Source organism: Nannospalax galili, unplaced genomic scaffold (genome assembly GCF_000622305.1).
Source record: "Nannospalax galili isolate Female #2095 unplaced genomic scaffold, S.galili_v1.0 scaffold1688, whole genome shotgun sequence".
NCBI lineage: Eukaryota > Metazoa > Chordata > Mammalia > Rodentia > Spalacidae > Nannospalax > Nannospalax galili.
The window spans coordinates 888,368-903,496 of record NW_008358621.1 but is presented as its reverse complement, the minus strand read 5'-3'; the positions used below and the strand labels follow the sequence as shown (position 1 = coordinate 903,496).

The 15,129-nt window shown below is 48.2% G+C and overlaps 1 protein-coding gene across 1 annotated transcript in view; it reads left to right on the top strand.

Moving 5' to 3' along the window:
- Window positions 1–13,845, top strand: part of Tas1r2 (taste 1 receptor member 2) — a 24,702-nt gene extending 10,857 nt beyond the window's left edge. The window contains exons 5-7 of the mRNA XM_008821812.2: window positions 1,523–1,525; window positions 10,794–10,917; window positions 12,754–13,845. Of these exons, the coding sequence (XP_008820034.1) occupies window positions 1,523–1,525; window positions 10,794–10,917; window positions 12,754–13,682 (1,056 nt within the window). The 3' untranslated portion in view covers window positions 13,683–13,845. The remainder of the gene's footprint in view (window positions 1–1,522; window positions 1,526–10,793; window positions 10,918–12,753) is intronic.
- Window positions 13,846–15,129: the final 1,284 nt, after the last annotated feature.

Here is a 15,129-nt window from a genome sequence, read left to right as displayed (position 1 = left end):
TCCCCTCCCCCCCACCTCCAGGGTCTTCCTGTAGCCCCAGCTGGTAGTGACTCTCTCTACACAGCTTTCCAGCTGAAGCCTGCCATTTAATGCTTGTATTCTGTTATGGTAGCCATGCCAATTGTCAGTCTCAGGGCCTTCTATTTCATCCTTTGTCCACAATAGATGGCCAGAATTCTGCCTGAGACCAGTCTGATGGAGTAGGGGAGGGGATCTAGGATCTAAAATGTCTCCAAGAGCTTCATCCCTCTCCCCTTGACCATATCCTCTCCATACTCCCCTGCCCTGTGTGCTCTCTCCAGCTGCTGAGCTCCGGAGTCTTGTGTGGAGTGAATTGGGTTGTTGTCTGGATCAGTTTCCTTGAGCTGATACCACAGGAGTTTATGATCTCAGATTCTAGATGCAGAAGTTGAGATGGCGGTTCCTGGTTCCTGCTGAGGCGCATGGCGGCTTGCTGGCCCTCTGGCCCTCTTTGCTTTGTTGATGCTGCATTCTGATGTCTGCCTTCCTCATCTGATATTATTTTTGGGCTTGTGTCTGTGCCCCACTGTCCCCTCTGTGACATCAGTCCTACTGGATGAGACACCATCTGCCTCCTTAATATACAATATCCCTGTTGTGGGCTGTGGGCATTAGGATCTCACAGGTCTTAGTCTGAGTTCCCTCTAGAAGGCAAGAGTCATATGTGATAGATTATTCCAGACATGTTCCTAGGTAATGGGACTGGGAGATAGGAGAACTTGCTGTGAAGAAGAGGGAAAGTCAGTCCAAGGGGCTGTCCTCAAGCTAGGCACTGTTGTGAACCATGAAATTACATCTTACCCTGACCTCTTGAAGACCTGCCTTATAGATGCCTCCTGAGGGAGAAAAGAGGGTAACACTAACCCATCCCTCAGTGGCCAAGTGTGGAGTGTGAAGTCTCTTGTGTTGCAGGTCCCATATGCCTGTCTAGCAGCTCCTGGTGGATCTCATACTGCAACCCCAGGGCAGAGAATAAAAGACTTGGCTTGGTAGCTGAGGTGAGGTGTCTGCAAATGACACCCGCGTGAAGTTGTCATGCTCCAGTCTGGAGGCACACAGAGTCTTTAGAGGCTCGGCAGCCATGTCTGTACAAAAGAGACATTTGGTGAATCAAGTAGCATCACCATCTGTCTCTTCTACCTCAGGTTCTAGATTCTTCCCCTTCCCCAGAATTTGGCTGCTCTGGGTCACTGGTCTGGAAGTGATGGAAGCCTCTGCCCCAAGACCCGCCCCCCCAATCCCTCAGCTGCCTACTTGGATGCACCTTGGCAGTTGTCACCAGGACAGAGACACAGAGCAGCCTGTGAGTCCCTGGTACTCCACTCCATGTCCCTGATCCAGCTCCTGGTGGGAATCCAAGCCAATGACCTCGTCCTTCTGTGACCTTCTCAGTCACAGTGGAATGGCCCCAAAGGGACCAGGTAGTGACTCCAGAGACTACTGTGCTTGCCATGGAAATGTCTCTCCCTAGGGACCAGAATCTCATCCCCACTACTCTAAGACTGTATGTAGGGAAGGCAATGGACTACATACAATGGACTACTACGATGGACTCCTGAGGACCATGGTGGGTGTGGCCACTCTTTGGCCCATCTTGAGCTTGCTGGAGCCACATGTTCTGGCCGGTACTGCCCTGTTCCACATACAGCCATTCAGCACATGTGTCCTCCCACCCCTACGGCACCATCCCCATTCTCAGTGTACCATCCCTTGGCAGAGCCCTCGGTACCCATCATTTCATTAGGTTGAATGCTTCCTAATGAAGCAGGTGTCAGGGTCGGTGGGTCCTCCGTACTTGGCACAAACCTGAGACACGGGAGCTTCATGCTGTGTGCTCTCTCACAGATCCACATCCATACCTCTCCCTCTTACAGCCTGTCTCAAACTGTCCAGGACCACATAGCCTCAGGGCCCTGAGACAGCCTCCTGCAGGACATCTCCCTACCCTCACAGTGACCAATCTCCTGCTCTGCTCACAGCTCTGCCTCCTAGAAGCTTCCTCCCTTCACCCACCCTTCAGGAGCAACCTGGGTGAGTCTTAGTGAACATCTGTCCATCACCAGCTCACCACCAGCTCCTGTTCAAGTACCCAGCTGACCACCTTGTTAACTGTTCCTGAATGTTCTTCTCCAATGATGAGCCCTGGGGAAATCCTGTGTGAGGAAGAGGCTCTGAGATCTTGTAAGGGCAGAGGGCAGGCACAAGGACAAGGATGGTCTTCTCAGCCATCTATGGGGGAACGTGTGCTGTGCCCACAGGAGCCACTAGTTAGTGCTCTCATGGCGTGTAGACACTCATGGTAATGGCTACTCACTGTATAAATATGAATCTGAGGGCCACTTGCTGTCCTAGGTCAGGTACTTGGTTTCCTCAATGACCTAGCAGGTCACCTTGAGTGGAATTTCCGACAGTGACTGGCACTCTGCTGCAGAAAGGGTAGAGTTGCAATTATCCCATTGAACGGTCCACTGCAGATGCATCTTATAATCAGATCTGTTGTTACAAGGTTTGAATGGCAGAATATCTTGCACAGGTACCGGGGTCTCAGGGGGTACTGCTGTCCCCCAGATCTGTACAGGTTCACAAGTGGTATGTATTAACAGCAGGAGGTATAAAGTGCATAGCTTGTCCCTTTCCCTATAAAGGATGAGCTGACATTGCCCAGGCCATTGGGTTCCCCTAAACATCAGCAGTGTGGCAGCCCCCCCAAATCATAGTAGCCTTCATTTCCTGACCTCTGGGGTGCTGAGGCTTCACTTGGGCATTGAAAGCATCCACTTCTTCCTGCTCACCAGATTCTGTCATTCATCCATATCCTGGACCAGACTGGTGCCCTGCAGAGTACCAAGGGCATCAGGTTCCGCATGGACTTTGTCAGGGCCGGAGAGCGAGTGTGACTCTCACAAGCTTGTGAATACCAGTGATGTGCAAGCTTTCGTTATCTGTTTGCTTGTTTATTTATTTTTGTGGTGCTGGGGATCAAATCCAGGGCCTTGCGTGTACTAGGTAAGAGCTCTGCCACTGGACTGCATCTCAGCCTCTCCTCCTCCCCCTTCTCTTCCTTCTTTGGCTTTTGTTCTCTCCTTCAATCCCCCCCGCCCCCGGCTCTGACAGGGTCTCTAACCTAAGCTGGTCTTGAATGCATTATGTACATGAGAATGCAATTGAACTCCTGATCCTCCTGCCTCCACCTCTTGAGTGCTGGGATTACACCACCATCCCCGGTTTATGGGGTGCTTGGGTTCAAACTCAGGGCCTCATGCATGCTAGGCAAGCACTCTACCCTCTTTTTTTTTTTTTTTTTTTTCCAAGGCAGAGTCTTACTATGTAGCCCAGGCTGGCCTCAGACTCACAATCCTAATTCTCAGCTTTTTGAGGTTGGGGCTGCAGGCGTGCACCACTACAGCTGGCTTTTCTTTTAAATTTGTATATTTATAACTTTAAAAATTTTATTATTTTTATTTTATGTGTATGAGTGTATTGCCCGCATGCATGTAAGTGCACCAGTGTTGTGTGCAGTGTCCTTGGAGGTTAGAAGAAGGTGTTAGATCCCCTGGAACTGGAGTTATGGATGGTTGTTAGCCGCCATGTGGGTGCTGGGAATTGAACTCAGGTCCTCTGTAAGAGCAGTCATTGCTCTTAACTGCTGAGTCATCTCTACAGTCCCTATATTTATAACTTTAAACCACCCTGTAGGTTCTGTTCTCACTGCCATCCATAAGTTTTGATATGTTTAATTTTTTTTCATTTTAAATTAAGGTAAGGGACTAGAGAGATGACTCAGCAGTTAAGAGCACTGGCTGCTCGTGCAGAGGACTTGGATTTGATTCCCAGCACCCACATGGTGGCTAGCAACCATCTGTAACTCCAGTTCTAGGGAATCGTACAGCTTCTCTTGACCTCTGGTGCACTTACATACTTGCAGACAATACACTCATAAAATAAAAATAAAAAGTAAAACAATAAAAAGTTAAGGCAAAACACCTGACATAAAATCTCTCACTGTAGCCCTTTTTAACTACATAATTCATTGATATTAAGGATGTGTCTCACACCTTTTCATATTGTGAAACTGGAATTGCACCCACTGAACAGCGTCTCCCTTTCTCCCTTCCTCTCCCCTCTGGTGACCATCATTCTGTTTTCTGTCTCTATTCTGCATGTATGTCAGTGCACCACATACATGCAACGCCCCCAGAGGTCAAAAGAAGGCATTGGCTTCCCTGGAACTAGAATTCCAGGTGGTTGTTAGCCGCCATGTGAGTCCTGAAAACTGAACCAGGTCCTCTGCAGGAGCAGCCAGTGCTCTTAATTACTGAGCCATCTCTCTAGCCATTAGTGTCTGGGTGAGTTGGCTTCCACAACTTCATAGAAACAAACACTCAGATCGCCATTCAAACAGGTTGAATAAAGCCACTAGTGGGGTAGTTTTTCCATTTATTGTTCTTAACAATACACTGCTATTCTATCATCCTTCCTATCATCTATCTATGTATTATCTATCTATCATCTATCTATCTATTATCTATCTCTATCAATCTATCATCTATCTATCTATCTATCTATCTATCTATCTATCTATCTATCTATCTATCATCTATCTATCTATCTATCATCATCTATTTAGACATGGCCTCAGTAAGTAGCCCTGGCTGACCTGAAACTTGCTATGTAGATCAGGCTATCTTTGAACTCATAGAGATCTGCTTGCCTCTGCCTCCCGAGTGCTGGGATCATAGATACGTGCTACCACACTCAGCCTGAGGTTTTAACTTTGTCTTTGTTCTGTGAGGTTTGAACATAATATGCCCTCATGTTGTTTGGTGGATATTTAACCTGCTTGCTGGATTTGTACTTTAGTGTCTATTATTAGTTTGGGGGAATCTTCAGTCATTGCTTTTCAGGTATTTCCCCCCATTTCCACTCCCTCTTCTCCTCTGGATAGTCCACTTATGTACATGGAGTTGTCTCATAGATGGTGGATGTTCTCTTCTCTCTTGTTCACATCTGTCGTTTCCCCCTGTTTTGGGCTTGGGAAATTTCTGTTGCTTTATTTCTCAACTCATCAACTCTTTTCCCAGTCATCTCTAGTGTGATGAGCTCGACCCTCAAAAGCATTTTTCATTTATGTTATACACATAGTTTTTTCTTTGTTTCTTAAATATTTTATTATTATTTTTATCTTATGTGTATGAGTGTGTTGCCTGCATGTAAGTGCACCCATGTTGTGCAATGCCTGTGGAGGTCAGAAGAGGGCATTGGATCCCCTGGAACTGGAGTTACAGACAGTTGTCTGTTTCCATGTAGGCGCTAGGAACCGAATCTGGGTCCTCTGCAAGAATAGTCAGTGCTCTTAACTGCCTAGGCATCTCTCTAGCCCCCTTGTATGTTTGTTTTTGAACTAGGGTCTCCCTATAGCCCCAACTGCCTAGAACTTAGAATGTAAACCAGCATGGCCTCGATCTCACTGAGATTCACCTGCCTGTGCCTCACGAGTGCTAGGAGGCAAGGCCTCTTATTGAACCTGGAGCTCACTGATTTGGCTAGACTGGTTGGTCTGTGAGCTTCAGGCATCCTACTGTCTCTATCCAACCGATCCTGGAGTTATGGACATGTGCCACACACCCAGCTTTTAGGTGGGTGCTGGGGGTCTGTACTCAGGTCTTCATGCTTTCACAGCAGGTGCTGAGCCAAGTCCCCAGCCCTGAGATCCTTTCTTAGTGGCTGAGCCTGCTTTCTGGTGTGGTCCCCTGTTATGATGTCCAAATATGACTGATGCAGTGGGGAGGTATGGATGAAGGGAAGCACTCAATAAACCTATGCTGAGGTCTTGGTCTCCTAGTGAGAGCATGTCCCTCAGCTGCATCCTTCACAGGAGCTGCTCGGCTGCCTGCTTCCCCTGGCCTCAGATGAGACCGAAGGGCTTGGGAGGTGGCTCAGTGGGTAAGAGCGCTTGCTGTGCCAGCATGAGGACCTGAGTTTGAATCCCCAGCATCCATATAAAAAAACTGGTGTAGTTGTGTGCACACCTATAACCCCAATGTTGTGAGGGATGGAGACAGGAGAATCTCTAGAGTTTGCTAGCCACCAGCCTGGCTCCAGATTTAGTAAGAGACCCTGTCTCAAGGACTCTGTCTCAAGGCAGAGAGTGATAGAGCAGGACCCTTGATGCATGCAGGGACATGTGTAACCCACCACGTGTGCATTCACCACACACACACACACACACACACACACACACACACACAGAAGAAAAAAAAATAAAAATCTGAGTTTAAAAAAAGAGCCAGAAGGACTGGATGGCACTGGATTTTGGGGGTCTCACAACCCACAAATCAGTGACACTCTGGTGACATCACATTGCTTGGGTTTTTGAATACTGTGCCTTACCCACAGAACTTTGGGAAAGAGAAAGGAGAATGCTGGGCATATTCCAAATGAAAATAATGACTTTGCCCAAGCTTGAGGAACTTATTTCCAGTCTTCATCCATTTATTTATTTTATTTTATGTATATGAGAGTTTGCCTGCACTTATGTAAGTTCACCCCTGTCATGCAATGCCGGCAGAAATCAGAAGAGAGCATCTGATTCCCTGGAACTGGAATTACGGACAATTATTAGCTGCCATGTGGGTGCTGGGAACTGAACCTGGGTCCTCTGGAAGAACACCCAGTGCTCTTTATCTGCTGAGCCATCTCTCCAGCCCCATGGATGTTGAACTTATGAAGGTACTGGGGCCCCTGAGGCTGTTCCCCAGAAGTTATTTTACCTCTGACAGGGTCAGAACTCAGTTTCAGGTGGAAGTTTCACTCTGGAAGTTTTCCCACTGGCTCTCTCTTGGGGCAGTTTCTGCCCCTGTAAGCAGAATGCTTCTGAAGAAGACCTGGTCCACCTGACCCTGGCTTTGGAAGTGTGCTGGGCCCTGTGACCCCCAGTTCTCTGGTGGTTCTGAGTTGCTCAGTCCGTTTGTTCACCTGTCTTCTCACGTGAGGACTTCGGGATCTTAAGGTTGGAAGCCAGAGTTCCCTAGTTTCCCAACGAAGCCCCAACGAAGCTTTCGTCTGTCTCTACCACTGTTCTGAGAGCATGGCTTTGGTTTTCTTCATGACATTTAATAACTCTCTTCCTCATGAAAACACTAATCCCATTACAGCAGGAACTTTGTATCACTGCTCTGCTCCAGTGCCCAGCATCATGTGTATATGCAGATGTGTGCATGTGTGTGCAGTGCATATGTGTGTGTGCATGTTCATGTGGAGACAAGAGGTTAACCTTGGATACTATTTCTCTGGAACTGTGCTTGCTTTGCTCTTTCTTTCTTTCTTTCGACTGGCCAGCATACTTGAAACACTCCCTGGACCACCTCCCAATGACATAGGGGTTTGCCCCATTCCCAGCCTCCTTTCTCTCTCTCTCTCTCTCTCTCTTTCTTTCTTTCTTTCTTTCTTTCTTTCTCTCTCTTTCTTTCTTTCTCTCTTTCTCCCCCCCTCCCTCCCTTCCCCCTCTCTCTTTCTTTCTTTCTTTCTTTCTTATCTCTGAAGTTTATTTTAGGTAGGAGCAGAGGAAAAAATTGATGAATCAAAAGTTAGCCTCATATAATTGGGAAAGATGAAATATTGTTCTCCACATTGTGCTTGGATTTTTGTCCAGTTGAATTGGTGGGGGATACATAGAAGATACTTCAAAAAGATGTATCCAATGATTACTGCTGAGCTCCTGCTGACTGACAACCTGGGTGACTAGCTGAGTCAGGCTGTACAGCTAGACTCTCACCAGATGAGAGCTGTATCACTGATTTGCTTGGCTCTAATTCACTTATGAAAAAAGTGGACCTCTGGGCTCATACTGTGCTAGATATAACACTAGGTTAAATGAGATATCACTTCTTGGCTCAAATATCTGTAGTAGACTCAGCAATTTTTGATCCAGACTGAAACAACTGTAATAGGATAGTAAATTTATTACCAATTCAGAAATTAAGTCAGTAAATACAAAAAGTTTTAGAAGTAATGTCATAAAATAGAACTAAAGAGGTCTTGAAGGGAAACGGGAACATTTGGGAATTATATACAGTGATCAAGAAGGAGATAATCCAGTAATTTATATTCTGTTCATAATGAAAATTTTTCTTAGAAATTAACTCCAGATAGTGTTTAAAAAAAAGCTTTAGGGATCTAGAGAGATGGTTCTGCGGTTGAGAGCAGTGGTTGTTCTTGCAGAAGACCCGAGTTCAAATCCCACTGTGCACCCTTTCTTAAAACATTTATTATTATGTGTGTATGTGTATGTGTGAGTGCATATGTGCACATATAATGGCATGTGTGCAGAGGTCAGCCTACAAGTTTTGGGTGTTGGTTCTCTTCTTCCGCTGTGGGTTCCGGGAATCGGACTCAGGTCATCAGTCTCGTACAGCAAGTGCCTTGCCATCCCACTGGCCCAGCCATCCACTTTTGTTGAGACAGGGTCTCTTACTAGAACCCAGGGCTTGCCAGTTCAGCGAGGGTGTCTGGTCAGCAAGCTCCAGCAACCTCCGCCTCCCCGGTGCCGAGATGACAAACACGCTGCCAGGCCCTGCTTTGGACATGGGCGCTAGGGGTGGAACTCAGGCCGTCATGCTTGTGTGCCAAACACTTTACCTACTGAACTGTTTTCCCAGCCTCCCAGCAGATTTGAATGGCTGGATGAGAAATTAGTGAGTGAATAGCAGGGTGAGATCTCAGGGTGCAAGGCAGGACTGATCTGGTATTTTGGGAGCCAGGGAAGCTAGTGAAGAAATCCTTAGGTTCAGAGGGGAAAGAGGCAACCTGACAATGGTGGGTTGTGGCTCTACATAAGGGATGTGTGTGTGTGTGTGTGTGTGTGTGTGTGTGTGTGTGTGTGTGTGCTGGTAAAGAAGTCCACATAAGAGAAGTCCCAGGGAGCCCAGTAGAGGATCAGATGATTATTTTTTTGTTGTTGTTGTTGTTTGGTCTTTTTGAGACAGGGTCTCCCTGTAGCCCCGGCTGTCCTGGAACTCACTATGTAGACCAGGCTGGCCTTGAATTCATAGAGATCCGCCTGTCTCTGCCTCCCAAGTGCTGGGATTAAAGGCATGCGCCACCACACCTGGCTCAAATGTTTAATTTTTTAAAAAAACTATTTTATTTATTATTTTTACTTTATGTGTTATGAGTATATTGCGTGCATGTATGTGAGTGCATTGTGTTGTGCAATGCCACAGAGGTCAGAAGAAGGCGTCAGATTCCCCTGGAACTGGAGTTAAGGACGGTTTGATGCTGCCATGTGGGTGCTGGGAATCGAACCTGGGTCATCTGCAAGAGCAGTCAGTGAACTTAACCGCTGAGCCATCTCTCCATCCCCAGATGATTAATTTAAAAAAATTATTTATTATTAGCCGGGCGTGGTGGTGCACACCTTTAATCCCAGCATTTGGGAGGCAGAGGCAGGTGGATCTTTGTGAGTTTGAGGCCAGCCTGGTCTACAAAGTGAGTTCCAGGACAGCTGGGGCTACAGGGAGACCCTGTCTTAAAAAGACAAAAAAAATTATTTATTATTAGTATTGAGTGTGTGCATGACGTGTGTGCATGATGTGTGTGTGTGCATTGCAAGCGCACATGTAGAGGTCAAAAGATAACTATGGAGCAGGTCTCTTCTTCCACTTTTACACAGATTCTGGTGATACAACTCAGGTCATTAGACTTTGTGGCAGGCACCTTTATCCACTGACCCTTCTCACCGGCCTATGAATATTTAATTTCGAGTGATGGAGAATCACTGATTTTTTTTTCTGTGACATGCCAGGGAGGGTGCAAGCCATCTGAAAATGTCATCCACTGGGCCAGGTACAAGGAGGATCGGATGGGTGGGACACGAAGGCAGAGACCTCAGACAAGAGAGGCGAGAAGACATGGGGTCCTTCTGTGGCTCCCTGGCCTGGGTCCCAGGCTCTTCATACCTGTGTCAGGGGGACACTCTCCTCACTGGTCGTCAGAATCATGTTCATAGGATCCAGTGGCCCCTCACCCACTTCAGAATTATGACTGCCTCCCGCAGCTCCTAAGTCTTCAGCCCACTATAGGCAAGCCTCCTGAGGGACGAGGTCTGGGGGCATGGTCCTGAGGGTTCCTTCTTCCTCTTCCATACTCTGCCCACACATGGCTCTCCATCACAGGGTGCAGGTGCTCCATCTTCCTCATCTTGCAATCCTCCCACTTCATTGTCATGCCTACTGTTTCCTGTAACTCATGTATTCATTCTATGCACAATGACTAGAGGTGTGCTCTGTGCCAGGCTTTTCTGCAGTAGAGTCAACAGGCATGGTCACTGCCCCAGTATGTTCTAGCTCACCCAGGACCCCTGATCTTTAGAAGGATATGCTAACCAAGAGTCTTGGATATAAGTGACAGAAAACATGGTAGCAAAAAGTCAACTATGTACTTGATTCTGGAAGTAGATGATAAAGGTTCAGGCAAGGATGGATCCAGGATTCCCCAACGCCCCCCCCCCCCTTGAGCATGTTGTCCTCTTTATGACAAGATGGCTGTCAGCACCCTCGGGAAATCTGTCTCTTTACCAGAGACAGAGTGTGTTGGGTTAGATAACAATTAAGGAACACCTGGAAGGTTCCTACAAAGGTTCAGTTCTAGCAGCAGTTCCAATAGGGCCAGACCACCCTTCCCTGAGCATCCTGGTAGGTGGGGGGAGTAAGCCCTCCCCTCCTTCCAGAGGATGGGAAAGGGGGACTGAGGGTCTCTTGTCTCCCTCTCTCTAGATCCCTGTGTCCATGTGTTCTAAGAGCTGCCAGAGTGGACAAATAAAAAAGCCGGTGGGCCTCCACCCCTGCTGTTTTGAGTGCTTCGACTGCCCCCCAGGCACCTTTCTCAACCGTTCTGCAGGTATGGCTCCCACAGTACCTGTCCTGCCCTTCCTCAGCCAGATACCAGGCTCGCTCATCACCCAGTATCACTGCCCTGCCCTGGGGTCTCCAGGGCCTTCCCAAGGGATGCAAGTGTCCAAAGGTCAGAGACCAGGCCTGATGTCTCTGAGATCCCCCAGTACCTGGTATAGAGCAAAATCCATAGTATAGGCTGGTTCGGGAGGGAGAAGGGACAGTTCCCCAAGGCTCGATGGTCCCTGATCCCCAATATGCACACATAGCATGGGGCCTGGGTGTACTCTGGATGATGAATGAGTGAACAGATGAATGGATGACTCTCCTAATAAAAGGAAGGTTCTGGCGGAGGGGAAGAATCTGATCTGTTTCTGAAGCTTTTCAAGTGCTTTGCCAAATTCAGAGGACAACGAGTCTCTCGGTGAGAAGTGTTCAGTGTCTCTCTCTGTCTCTGTCTCTCCTTTCTGTCTCCCTCTCTTCTTCCCTTTCCCTTTCCCTCCCTACCTTTCATTCTGTGGTGCTGGAGATTGAACCCCAATCTCACAAATGCTAGGCAAGCTCTCTACCACTAAGTCATGTCCCCAGTCCTCTTTATTTTTCATGATGAAACAAACAAAAAAATCTCATTAAGTTTCCCAGGCTGGTCTTGAACTTGCTCTGTCTCCCAGACAGGCCCTGAACTTGAAATCATTTTGCCTCAGTTTCCCAAGCAGCTGGGATTACAGGTCTATACCATTAGTAACTGAATTCTTTTTAAAAAATTTGCATGTTTATGTCTGTACATGTGTGTGGAAAACACGTGTTTGTGCATGCATATGTATATGTGTGTATGTGTGTGTGTGGAGGCCTGAAGTTGAGACCAGGTGTCTTCGTTGATCACTCTTTGCTTTATTTATTGAGACAGGGCCTCTCAATGAACCCAGAGCTCACCGTTTGGCTAGTCTGGCAGCCAGTTTGCTCCAGACAGTCTCTGTCTACCTCCCCAGGACTAGAATTATAGGTGTCTGCCATGCCTGTCCATCTTTTACATGGGATGGGGGGATCCGAACTGCAGTCCCCATGCTTTTATGGAAGGTACTTTATCCGCTGAGCCATCTCCCTAGTCCCCATTGACTGACTTCTTCATTGGAAGACACTATCTCCCCTGAGAGCAACAGACTCCAGAGAGGTCTTTGATCTTACCACAGTGTTTAGTGCAGTTCAAGGTTGAGTCAAAATCTTTCTTGTGACCTCATTGATTCATAGATTAATTGGTGATTTCATCTCTAGGTAAAAGCTCTTGCTGTGCTCCTAGCAGAGCACAGGGCGCTAAGTGCTGACCACGTTTGTCAACAACTTGTTCTGGTCTATCTGTCACAGTTCTATCAATGGCCTGCAGTTAGGGTCTCCAGGGCCTCCCCTCTCTGGTGCCTACCATAGTGAATGGTTCTCAAAATACTTACTGAGGGACTGGGAAGACACACACACACACACACACACACACACACACACACACACACCAAAATGCATACTGAAGGGATTTCTTGAAGACACGGTTGCAGGCTTCAAGGGAGGAGTTACAGGTGGTGGGTTCTGAGCAAGCAGATCTGGGTTTGAATCCTGACTTGGTAACATACTGGCTTCATGACTTGGGGAGCATGATTTAATGGTTTAACCTAGCTGGGCCTTGGTTTCTTTGTCTGTGAGATGGGGTTGCAGAGAGGCCTTGATGAGCTCCTGTGTGCTTGGTGAGCATAGGCCATGACACTGGGCTTTCCTTTAGTCTGTCTCTGGCCCAGGGCTCAGGTGCGGAAGACACAGGTCGGGTCCAGCTGACAGGAGTCAATGTGGGCTTTTGCAGATGAATTTAACTGCCAGTTCTGTCCGAGTTCCATGTGGTCCCACAAGAATGCCATCACTTGCTTCAAGCGGCAGCTGTCCTTCCTTCAGTGGTACGAGGCGCCCACCATCGTGGTGGCCATGCTGGCTGCCCTGGGATTTTTCAGCACACTGAGCATGCTGTTCATCTTCTGGAAACATTTCCAGACGCCCATGGTGCGCTCGGCGGGAGGTCCCATGTGCTTCCTGATGCTGGTGCCACTGCTGCTGGCATTTGGGATGGTACCAGTGTATGTGGGGCCGCCCACGGTTTTCACGTGTTTCTGCCGCCAGGCCTTGTTTACGCTCTGCTTCTCCATCTGTCTGTCCTGCATCACCGTGCGCTCCTTCCAGATTGTATGTGTCTTCAAGATGGCCAGCCGCCTCCCTCGCGCCTATGGCTTCTGGATGCGTTACCATGGGCCCTATGTCTTTGTGGCCTTCAGCACAGCCATCAAGGCGATGCTGGTGGTGGCCAACATGCTGACCTCCACAATCAACCCCATGGGTCGGATCGACCCAGAAGACCCCAACATCATCATCCTCTCTTGCCACCCCAACTACCGCAATGGGCTGCTGCTCAACACCAGCATGGACATGCTGCTGTCCGTGGTGGGCTTCAGCTTCGCCTACATGGGCAAGGAGCTGCCCACCAACTACAACGAAGCCAAGTTCATTACCCTCAGCATGACCTTCTCCTTCACTTCCTCCATCTCCCTCTGTACCTTCATGTCAGTCCATGATGGGGTATTGGTCACCATCATGGACCTCCTGGTCACCGTACTTAACTTCCTGTCTGTCAGCCTGGGATACTTTGGCCCCAAGTGTTACATGATTCTGTTTTACCCAGAGCGCAACACTCCTGCCTACTTCAACAGCATGATCCAGGGCTACACCATGAGGAAGAGCTAGGTCCGCCCACCATCCTCAGGGGTGGAGCCCCTGGCCTCTCTGCTTTTTCTTTTCCCCAGAGCTTTCGCTAGCCACTCACTTCTGGAAGGTGACCTATGGGTCTCAAAGAGCGGTCTGCTTTAAAGCAGCCTACTTCTGCCATCTGGCGGTCATCGTGGGCATCTTCGGGCTGTGGCCCATGCCTTTGAGCCTGCTTAAGGCCAGGTGATGGTGTTCTGGGCTGCAGTGGCTGTGAACCCCCCACTAGCTGTCTTGTGCTTCTGCGTTTCCTTTCCAATTCTCAGACAGCTCAGGCAGGGTCTTTTGTGTTCTCTCTAAGGGCCAGCTGGGCCTCCTGAGTGCTTCATCGCTGCTTGTGAATAAACTTCACTTGGGTACAAGATTATTTCTTTCTTCTTTCGTTCAGAGGATCCCTGAGGAAGGAGCCATGGACTCAGTCCTGACATTGCCCCTCCAAACTAGGTGATGGTGGGCCAACTTGTCCTTGAGCCTACACTTGGATACCTGTCAGTTGCTTCATAGTGTTTGACGACTGTTAGAAATAAAAGATGTGGGCCTGGAGAGATGGCTCAGTGGTAAAGAGCACTGGCTGCTCTTGCAGGGGACCCAGGTTCAGTTCCCAGCATCTATGTGGTGTCTAACAACCATCCATAACTCCAGTTCCGGAGGAATTGATGCCCTCTTCTGGCCTCTGTGGACATTGCATGACACAGGTATAGTTATATACATGCAGGCAAAATACTCATACACATAAATCTTTTTTTTTTAATTTAAAAAAGACAAGCTGGGTGTGGTGGTGCACATCTTTAATCCCAGCACTTGGGAGGCAGAGGCAGGCAGATCTCTGTGAGTTCAAGGCCAGCCTGGTTTACATAGTGAGTTCTGGGCCAGCTGGGGCTACAGGGAAACCCTGTTTCAAAAAGACCAAAAAAATTTTTTTTTCTTTAAAGAAAAATAAAAGATGTTATAGCCTTGGTAGAAAGGAAGCTGAGATGAATTACTCTTCAGAAGAGAGATACTAGGAAAGTTACAGCATCAATGCCACAGGCAGCCATGATGGGGCCCTGGATCGGGAGAGTGGTTCAGCTCCCAGGAGGAGCTTCTTTAGGGGAGAGAGCTACCATGAATAGCCTGTTGGGGGTCCTGAAGAGAAAGAGCCTTCGATTCTGGGGAACAAAGGAAGTTCCTTGTTCCAGGGAGGTGGGGAGTTTGTTCTCCACTATGTGACCTATCCTACATGCTGGGAGTCACAGGGCAAGAAGTCACTAGATAAAAGTAAAGCTATAATTCAAAGTTGTCTTGGGCTTGGGCATCAGGGGGCCTGGGCTTACAGCTGTGGGGAGGAGGAATTTGCAAGGCCACAGCAAGCTTGCTGATCAACTGTCCACAGGACTGCAGGGAGGGGTGATTTCTGAGAGAGGGAGAGAAAGGCCACTAGAGGCTCTGA